At 40.7% G+C, this 10,272-nt stretch overlaps 1 protein-coding gene across 1 annotated transcript; it reads left to right on the plus strand.

Annotated features, from left to right (window-relative positions):
* Window positions 1–1,150: 1,150 nt before the first annotated feature.
* Window positions 1,151–2,785, plus strand: ASCL4 (achaete-scute family bHLH transcription factor 4). Its single transcript, XM_007066152.4, has one exon. It carries the CDS (start codon window positions 2,150–2,152, stop codon window positions 2,753–2,755), a length of 606 nt encoding a protein of 201 aa, XP_007066214.3. The 5' UTR covers window positions 1,151–2,149; the 3' UTR covers window positions 2,756–2,785.
* The last annotated feature ends 7,487 nt before the right edge of the window (window positions 2,786–10,272 follow it).

The raw sequence follows: 10,272 nt of genomic DNA on the forward strand, positions 1-10,272 counted from the left end.
GGTTTGTTTATCTACAGCGTCCATAGATTCAGCCACCGCAGCTCCCACTGGCCGTGGTTCGCCACTCCAGACAAATGGGGGCTGTGGGAAGCGGCGGCCAGCATATCCCTCGGCCCACGCCGCTTCCTGCAGCTCCCATTGGCCTGAAACGGCAAACCGTGGCCAGTGGGAGCTGCGATCAGCCAAATCTGCGGACGCTGCAGGTAAACAAACCAGCCTGGCCCGCCAGCAGCTTTCGCTGACGGGCCGCATGCCAAAAGTTGCCGATCCCTGCTGTAGCGTTTGAGTCACAAAAGCTGCAGGATGAGGTTTAAATAAAAAACAAACAAAACCCCGACTATTTTCATTTGTTAAATTAAAAACAAATCATGAAGTCATGGCTACGCTAGTGTTTGCTGAGAGCAAAAGCTGTACTTAAAGTTCTGGTGAGAGTTCTATTATGACCCAGTGTTTTCACAGATTTTAAGGCCAGAACGGACCATTATGAACATCTAGTCTGACCTCCTGCATAAACAACAACAATAGAACCTCCCTCAGTTAATTCATGCAGCAAGCCCATAACTTTTGTTTGAGCTTTAGCTTATCTTTTAGAAAGACAGCCAGTCTTGATATAAAATGTTTTCACCCCTGATGAAAAGTATCATTCTAATTCTAAAGGATCTCTGGATGAGCACCTGTTCTGTTCATTCCCTCTGAAGTATCTGGCACTGGCCACTATCAGGATACTGAGCTAGATCGGGACCATTGGTCTGACACAGTATGGCCATTCTTCTGTTCTACATAAATGGTACAAAACACTATGGCCCCAGTCCTCTGGGCTGGTTGAGCTGTGCTCAGTGTAGGACCCAGAGGTGGAGGAGTGGCTATATGCCACCTTTGTGCTTCCCCAATTTCTGAGGCTTCTTGGGGCTGATTCTGCCCCTGGGATAAGTCAGGGCAGTCTCAGGACTGTTTGCAATGGTCCCCAGGTAAGTTGAACATACTCTGAAAATTAAAATACAGGCCACTTTTGTGGCAATGTTTTTTAGGATTGCAAAATAACCTCATACAAAAAGCCAAGCATACTTTTTAAAAAGTGCAAACTGATGTCACTACTGCCAGCTTCTGACTCTGCACCAGCACATGCATATTTCTTGGAGTGGGGAATTTTGTTCACTTATTTAAGCCCAGATCCTCAAAGGTGCTTAGAAACCTAACTCTCACTGATTTCATGGGTCAGAATTTAGCCAAACATGTTGCAACAGCAGCACTGCCATTTAGGGGGCAATTTAAGGTTTTTTTTTTTTTTAAGGCAGCTGGTCCTCACCAGAGATGATCAGACCATTTCCATCAGACCAGAATTTCAATGAAAAACAAACAAAATAATCATGAACATTTTCTCAAAAAATATATTTTGAATTTTTGAACCCAGCTCTCCTCAGAACTTGCTGGAAAAGCTTTCTTTTCAGCTGAAGAAAACACCAAGAAAACACATATTTCCTTTCTTGGAGACATGCATGTAATCTTCATGTGAGACAACTTGCAACCACAAGAGAGCACTCTTTCCTTTGATGATCTCTCAGCCTTCCTAGAAAGCTAGAGAGATACCATATAAGTTTTGCATACCGCTGGAGAACTCGCTTCAGTTAGATTGGAACAGCAGAAACAACAAAGGCTGCAGATGCATTTTGGATTACAGTGTGAAAAGCCTGTGGCTAGTTTTTCAGCTGACAGGAGATCTTGGTTCCTGAGTGGGAGGAGTTCTGCCAAAACTTTGAAGAGCGCTATAAACTTTGGAAATTACCCATCTTTTGGAGACAACTTTATCAAAAGACATCATGAGTTACAATATAAGAGAAGTGTTTAGAGCCTGGAAGCTTGTTTATGTTTGCTGTTAACTCTATGGACACACTTTCAAGCTAGAAGAAAAGGAATACAGGAACCCTCTTATTATCTTTTGAAAGATGAAGATCAGAGGAAATGCTAGGTTTAAAGTGTGGAGCGATGGTCCTAAAAGCCAGTCTATAAATTAGATGGCATCCTGTCTCTAAAAAGGATTGAGGAGTAGAGCTGATTTTCAGTCATATAGTGGATTGTTAGTTTTGCCTTTAAATCTGGTCAAGAAAGGAACAGACTGTGGGGCAAAGGACCCAGTTCAAATGTTTCCTCCATGCATGGATTAATGCAAGATTTGGAAGCCAAATTTGAAACAATGGACAGCAATAAAGATGATGGACTATTGAATGGGATGTTATTCTCTGGCGCTATGTCCGTGGGTAATAACCATGTGAATCCTCATGGGTTACCACTAAGAGAGCCCTTTGGTGTTCCCTTCCATTTTGATCCAACTTACTGGGACCAAGCCTACTGTGGTTATTCAGGTAGATTTTCCTGCATCCCTTTCTCTGGATATGTAGGAGTCTATGACTATTCTTTTGAGCCTGCTTTCATTCGAAAGAGAAATGAGAGAGAGAGGCAAAGAGTGCGTTGTGTGAATGAGGGGTACACACGCCTCCGAGAACATCTTCCCAAGGAGCTTGCTGACAAACGCCTCAGCAAAGTGGAGACCCTAAGAGCTGCAATAAATTACATTAAACACCTTCAGAGTTTGCTGGACTGTCAGCCATTAGGACCTACCACTAAGGAAACAATATCTGCTAAGGAAGCTACAGATGCTTCCAGTCCTGATCTAAGAAGGGAATGCAACAGTGATGGAGAGTCTAAAACCTCTTTATCTTCATCTCCATACAGTGAGTTTGAGGAGACTTGCATCTAGGAAACATCATCTTCAGAAACAGATGCCTTCAAGACCAATCAAAAACTCTATTATTGTATCTAAATCCACACAATCTTTCTACAGGTCAAAATGTATCCTAGGAAAGACGAAAGAGCCAGGGAAAATAAAGGTATCTTCAGTCTCTGAGAGGACCTTTCCACTGTTGTTGCATGCATGTAGCCTAAAGGTGGTTCGTAAGGATACACAAATTCCTCTCAAGTTTCCTCAGCCGTGTTTACTAATTGTGGTTTAGATTATTAAACTTGAAACAGTTTTTAAAATCTATATTACTCTTCACCTTTTATGCTGTTGGGTTACTTTTTGCATTTCACTCAGTGGGAAAATGAAAATAGATTAACCAGGTTTGGAGTTTTTTCCTAGTCAGATTTATTTTCTAGTTTCCATCCATTGATACAATGATGCAATGTTTGGTTTGCAAATATTGTGAATGAGGGCTGGGAGGGAGAGAGGATGTAAAAATTAGATAACATATGTTCCACCAACATTTTTAAAACTCATGCAAATATTTCTATTAATATTAGGTTTTGAAAAACAATTTTAAAAAAATGAAATCTACATTTGGGGTTGAATCTATTTGGCAATGTCCTTTTTAACGCAAGCAGATGGTCCATAATTAGGATGCTTTGGAGGTGTGAGTATGTGAAGAAAACTTGGGACTTATTTTAAGAATTACTCTCAGCAAATGGCAGACTGAAATTTCCATCCTAACCAATACTAAATTAATGTGCTAAATATAGTTCTGAAAAACCCCAGTCAGACAAAGTCATAGTGATGAAATTGTGGTGAAGACATCCACCTTTTCCCTGTGCATCTTCATTTATATAAATTGTATTTGCAGAAAAAATGCTATTGATTATGACATCTATTTGATGGTCGGAGGTAATATGAATGGAAACATACTCCTGTAGTGGTCATGTACTAGTGTCTTCAGAAAGGCTGAAATATATCAAGCTACATTCATATGAAAATGTGGGCATTTTTCCTTAAATTAAAAGTATTGTATTACATTTTAAAACAGACTTTTCTAAAATCCATACCTCAAGCTCTACAATATATATTTAATTTGAACCACTGTCACTCAAAAGGCAATCAATTTTTTTCTCCAATCTCTCACAGTTCTTTTTTTCTTCATTTTCTACTTTCCAAGGCCCTGATTCAGCAAAGCACTTAAGTATGTGCTTAAAGTTACGCATGTGCTTAAGTGCTGTGTTGAACCAGGGCCCAGAATGTTGTATTCTCCCTTCCCCCTTCAAATGATCTACCCCCATAACTTAAAATAATACCAAAATAAACATTTAAACTCCCCTCCCCCACAACATTTCCAAACTTCTACTTATGGGCCTCACTTTGATTTGATGTTTTTCTCTTCTTACCTTCCTTTCCAGATACTTTGACTGAAATCCTGAAAATGTTCATGTACAAATATGAATGAACATTAGTGCTGGTCAGATACCTCAAAACATGTCCATGAATATTTGCTTAAATAAAAAATTGAATTGACTCTGACTGGTTTTATTTTCACTTTTCATGGAGATTCGTGAATGAGGAAATGTTCCCAGAAACTGAATTTTCAGGGAACTGGGGAAACTAGACTCAAGGAGCTCAATTTGTTTAGCCTAACAAAAAGAAGGTTAAGAGGTGACCTGATCATAGTCTGTAAGCACCTACAAGGGAGACAGAAACGTGATAATAGAGGGCTCAAAGGTATAACAAGATCCAATGGCTGGAAGTTGAAACTAGACAAACTGAGACAAGAAATAAGGGGCACATTTTTAATGGTGGAGGTAATTAACCATTGGAACAACTTACCAAGGGTTGTGGTAGATTCTCTATCACTGGAAAATTTTAAATCAAGATCGCAAGTTTTTCTAAAAAACATGCACTAGTTAAAACAGGCCATAGGACTTCCCCGAATTAATTCCTGTGTTATACAGGAAGTCAGACTAGATGATCACAATGGTCCTTCTGGCCTTAAACCTATAACTCTATGACAAATTGAGAGAAAGCAAATATTAAACTCAGAAATGTAAACCTGTTAAGTGTCCTCTTCATCCAATTAGGGAATGAAAAAACATTTATGTGACATACGTGTCCAATCAGAACTCATTTCAATATATTGATTTCTAGTAATGAGTGGCTCACTAGCAATTTAAAGATCAAAATTATTCAGCAAATAATTTTAAAGAAGAAAACCATTTGGAGAAATAATCATCTGCCCATGAACAAGTCACAAACAATAAGGAGCTAAATTTGGTTTCTGAGTTATTTGCTATGAATTATTCATTCAGCTCTAATAGTACTAAAAAGCACGGTTAAAAATGAGAGTGAAGCACAGAGGCTTAGTCACCTACTCTTTATATACTAGCTATGTTCCCTTTTTGAAGCAGGGCTGCTTCCAGTTTCTAGACAGCGCACCTCCTGCTGCGTAGGCAGTTGTCTGGGGGGGTATGGATGATATTTCCAGAGTTGGAATACATCTTTTCAGGTGCATATGTTTTCACATTTATCTTTGGGGTGGGAGGGGAGGGTAAGGTAGTAGTCTGAGAACAGGACTAGGATTCCAGACTTTCCTGGCTTCTACTCTTGGCTCTGGATACTAAGGCCATGTCTGTATTACAACAGCTGCAGCTGTACTGCTGTAGTATCGTAGTCTAGATCCGTCCCACACAACAGATTCAGACTCTAAGGCCAGAAGGAACAATTACGATCTTCTAGTCTGACCTCTATAACCCAGGGTATAGAATCTCCCCGAAATAATTCCTAGAGCAGATCTTTTAGAAAAACATCCAATCTGGATTTTAAAATGGTCAGTGACGGATAATCTACCATGACACATGGTTAATTACTCTCACCATTAAAAATGTATGCCTTATTTCCAGTCAGAATTTGCCTAGCTTCAACTTCCAGCCATTGGATCATATTATACCTTTCTCTGCTACACTGAAGAGCCCATTGTTAAATATTTGTTTCCCATGTAAGTACCTATAGACTGTGGTCAAGTCACCCCTTAACTTTCCCTTTGTTAAGATAAAAAGATTGAGCTCCTTGAGTCTATCACTATAAGGTATATTTTCTAACCTTTTAATCATTCTTGTGGATCTTCTCTGAACCCTTCTCAATTTATCAACATTCCTCTTGAATTGTGGGGTTTTTCCATTGATGCAGGTAATCCACATACCCAAGCGGCAGTAGTTAGGTCGGCAGAAGAATTCTTCCATCAATCTACCTGCATCTATGGGGGGATTAGGTCTATCTAACTATGTTGCACAGGGTGCAAAATCTTTCTCACATCCCTGAGTGATGTAACTAGATTGATCCAATTTTTACGTGTAGACCAGTCCTGACTCCCTTTGTGGCCTCAGACAAGAGACTTTAATCCTCTGACCTCAGTTTCCCGAACCGTACAATGGGGTTTGTGATTATAGAGGTGCTGGTTGTGACTCTATAGTTAAGACAGTTGTGTTTTTCTCACAAACCTTTGTTATCTAAGAATAATGCCTATTCACCTATAGTACCTCATGTGAAGGCTGTGAATGAATCTTAATTGTTGTAAAGTGCTTTGAAGATGAAAAGCATTGTATATATGTATAAGTATCATTAATAGTGAAATGAATCCAAACCAATAAATTCAATATGGACATAATGACCATGTTACCTCCTGAGTATTGGATAGAATTCTAAAGAGTTTTTCAAATCACATTGTACCTCAAAGGCCTGTATTGGGGACATTGCAGAACCAGCCCCAAGCCCCCCGCCCCTTCCTGGTTTTACCTGGCATATAAAGAGAGTGATGCATGCCTTCCCCTCTGTGGCAAGCTAGCTCTGCTGGGCAGAGAGGGGGATGATGCCGTGGCTCTTCCCGCTCCCAGCTTCCTTTCAAGCGGCTAGTGACCCAGGACATGCTAACAGAGAGCAGCAGTTACACTCAGGAGAGGACAGGGATTGCATGTGAGCATGGAGAGCTCCTGGAATCATCATCTCCTCATACGCTCTCCCGCCTCCCCCCAATGAGCTAGACACTGACCGGTCTTTTGTATTGTTATGTGGCTCCATTTTGTTACTTGTAAATCTTTGATGTTCTGCCCTCAGAAACAAACCCTGGATAGGTGAAATAATACTGAGAAAAAAGACCGCTAGGGGTCAAATCAAGTGAACTTGTTGCAGAGAAACATTTCAATAAGTTTGTGGTCGTAGTTCTTATTCTTGTTTTCAAGATGGATATTTTACTCCTTTTAACAATTGTGAAGGCTTCTAATAATGCCAACCAGACACTAAAGATTAAAGAGTTAAAATGTAATAGCCACCAGTAGGTGATTATTATTTATGAAGGCTGGAAATGAACTGTTAGCTGGGAATGAAACTCCTTCCATGGAACACTGTACTGGGAAAAAAAGATCCTTCTGGGAGAGAAAGCTCTGTATTTTGTTTTCTCACAATCCCTGTTCTCATACAAGTATTGTGCTTTGTTTTAGCACAAGGAAGTACAAAATTGCTGAAGAATTTCCAAATACAAAATACAAAAATCCTATATGTAAAAATGTCAATAAAATTTTCTAGTGAATACTGCAGTTCAAAAGCTTTCCTAAACTGTATCTGTCTAGACAAAGGTTTTCTTCAAAGCTTCTAAAATGTATCATTATCAGACTCTGAAAACAGAGGATGATCCAACTTGTCACCCTGGGAACTAATGTTTTCATAAAAATGTTGAACAGAAGAATTCGCTTCATTTGGCACAATTACAGTTTGCAAGAAAGACAAGTGCTGCTATCCTTAGGAAAATGCTCAACAACTTTATCAAACTTTTGCACACCAAATGCATCCTCTGTAATTTTTCTATCACACATGGGAAAAGAATGTCTGAAGCTCCCCTACCCCCTCCTCCTCCCATTAAATTATAAATCCATTTGCTCCTTGATATTATCACAATTTTAAAGATGTATAATCCTGGCCATGGAATTGCTTTTAATCCCCTAATAGCTATCTAGCTGATTTCCTCAATCAAAGCCCATCCATACTGCTTTCATGTTATATTACTCAGTGTCAATAAATGTCCAAAGAAAAACACAAGGCACTATAGGAAAGTATACTTCAGACAGTAAAGCAGTCAAAACCAGTTATCTCATTGGAATAAGTGAACAGGGAGCATATGCTTAAAAAATAACTCCTCTTTCCCTCTGTCACTGAGAAATAAAGGAAGAAGAAGAAGAAGACAACCTGAAACATTATAAGGGGGAAGATCCACAGCTGGAGTTGAAGTCAATAGAATGATGCCAATTTATACTTGCTAAGGATCTGGCCCAGTAAGTTCTGAAGTTCCTAAAAAATATAATGTAAGCACACTTACTTTCTACAGGACCCTACTATAACCCCCAGCCTATCTGCAACTGACAAGCAAGAGAATGAGGCATGAACACATTGCAGAAAAATGTAAAGCTACACAACCATTATTAGATTCTTAGAATGCCCAGCAATTATATAGTGCGGGACATCCATACATCTCAAAGCACTTTACAAAGCAAGGTAAGTAATATTCTGTACCTAACTGAAGCCTTGCCAACAGGAGAAAATATATTATATTATAAAGATATCAGCCATCTATTTCTCATACATTTCATTCATTCTCTTGGACCACAGCAAATGTGTCCAGTGATGGCCCTTTGGATCAGAGTAATTAGAGATGGAAAAAAGCTGTGAAATCAGCAAGCCCACCCCCTGGAAGGACAGACTAGGGGGATCTATGATATTAAACTGACGCCACACCTGGAATCTCCTCCATGTGCCAGACTCCCGTTGAAGTCCATGGGATGTCAAGCATGGAGATGTCACAGGGACTGGGCCCATGGCTCTTGTAAAATCAGTCCAGTTTGTCAACAATTCTTGTAATTTGCAGCAATTTGAGGATGATGGAACTGCTACAAAGAGGCTCCAAGCTAGGTGCAAGCAGGAAAACAGAAATGCACTTCATGCAGCAGAAAACATGCTCCTTCCAGATACTGATGACCTATGATCCAAAGCTTTCAGTAAAGTCAATGGGAGTCTTTCCATTGACTTAGTGGGCTTTGGTTCAGGCTCTTCGCTCTTTTAAGGAATGATAGGATCACAGTTTTTAGCACCAGGGAGGACTGCCCCTCCTCACCCATGCTCATACTCCTATGATTCAAGCCAGGGGTGTTTGAACTTTTTAAAGATAAAACACTATTAAGGCTGGCTATCCCTTTGGCTGCATGGTTTTATCATCGATAGTTCACTGGCCTTCCCCAGTTACAGCACCTGAAAATTTTCTTTTAAAGAGCCAAGTCAAGAGCTGGGACAGGGGAAAGGAATTATGAGATGCTCATCACTGTGTAGGATTCAATTCCACAGGCTTATGGGCTTAATTCTGCAGTCCTGATGCAAGCAAACCTTCTACTGAAATCAACTGAGTTTTGCAGGTATGAGGACTGCAGGACAGGGCCCTAGTCCAAAGCCATCCTGTCTCACTTTTAATGTGACTAAGGATAATGATGCTTGGTTGCCTTACTCTTCATCACCAGGACTTGTCCTGCCCTGCCCTGACTAGGCAACACCCTCTCACACACCACTGAGAACTGGAAAGTCAAACTGTTCCGCAAAACACATGTGCTATAAGGGCAGTTGCTTGCACCAAAGCCTGACCTGAGGGTTGGGCTGAAGGTTTTGGATTCTAGTTTGTCAGTGAGGTAAATCGTAGGAATAGAAACCTCCACCCAAAACTTTACGAGGGCGGGGGGCCTTAAAAGGGAAAGCAAATCTCACATGCTCTGGGAAAACATGCACGGGTAGGGTTTACTGGATTGACTCCAAAAGAAAAGCAGAGACCAATTCAGCACACGAGCTGTTTCTTTTAAAACTAGAATGATCAGCTTGTTTGGCTTCTCCTTATTTGTTGCTGCTTATGACAGGTACAGATTTCATTGCCAGAAATGCTAGCTGTATTCCCTGAGGTGGATGGGCCCTGGCAAACCCCAAGTTAAAAAAGCCAGTCTTTGGGCCCTGGAAAGGGTTTCATTTTTAAAAACATGTTTCTCGGCCTTTTCCTTGCGAAGACAGTCTGGACAACATAAGCCCATGTAATCTAATGCAAGCCAATTGCTAGATCCCTGCCTGTGTGGGGTTTGTTGCAATGGTGTAGCAACACTGATGTAGCTGCCTCAGTGTACCAGTTTAGATGTGCTGCAGCAGTGTAAAATGGGTTTGACACCGGTGCAGCGTGTTTACGCCGGGGAAGGGGGCGCATTGATGTAGCTGCACCAATGAAGTCACACCTGTGGAAAATCCTCTCGTCTGGTCAAGCCCTAAAATAGAAAAAAAAGAATGCAGCGGAGCTACAATTTCCGCAGCAGGAAGCTGTAGGGACTTAAAGATCCCTTCTCTCCCACACCATGTGATTGTCCCTCCCAGATCCATACGTGGAGGGAACCTCTACAGGCAGAGCTGCCTCTCACAAATATGCAGAAGGGTATGGAATTGATGGAATT

This window comes from Chelonia mydas, chromosome 1, assembly GCF_015237465.2.
Source record: "Chelonia mydas isolate rCheMyd1 chromosome 1, rCheMyd1.pri.v2, whole genome shotgun sequence".
Lineage (NCBI taxonomy): Eukaryota > Metazoa > Chordata > Testudines > Cheloniidae > Chelonia > Chelonia mydas.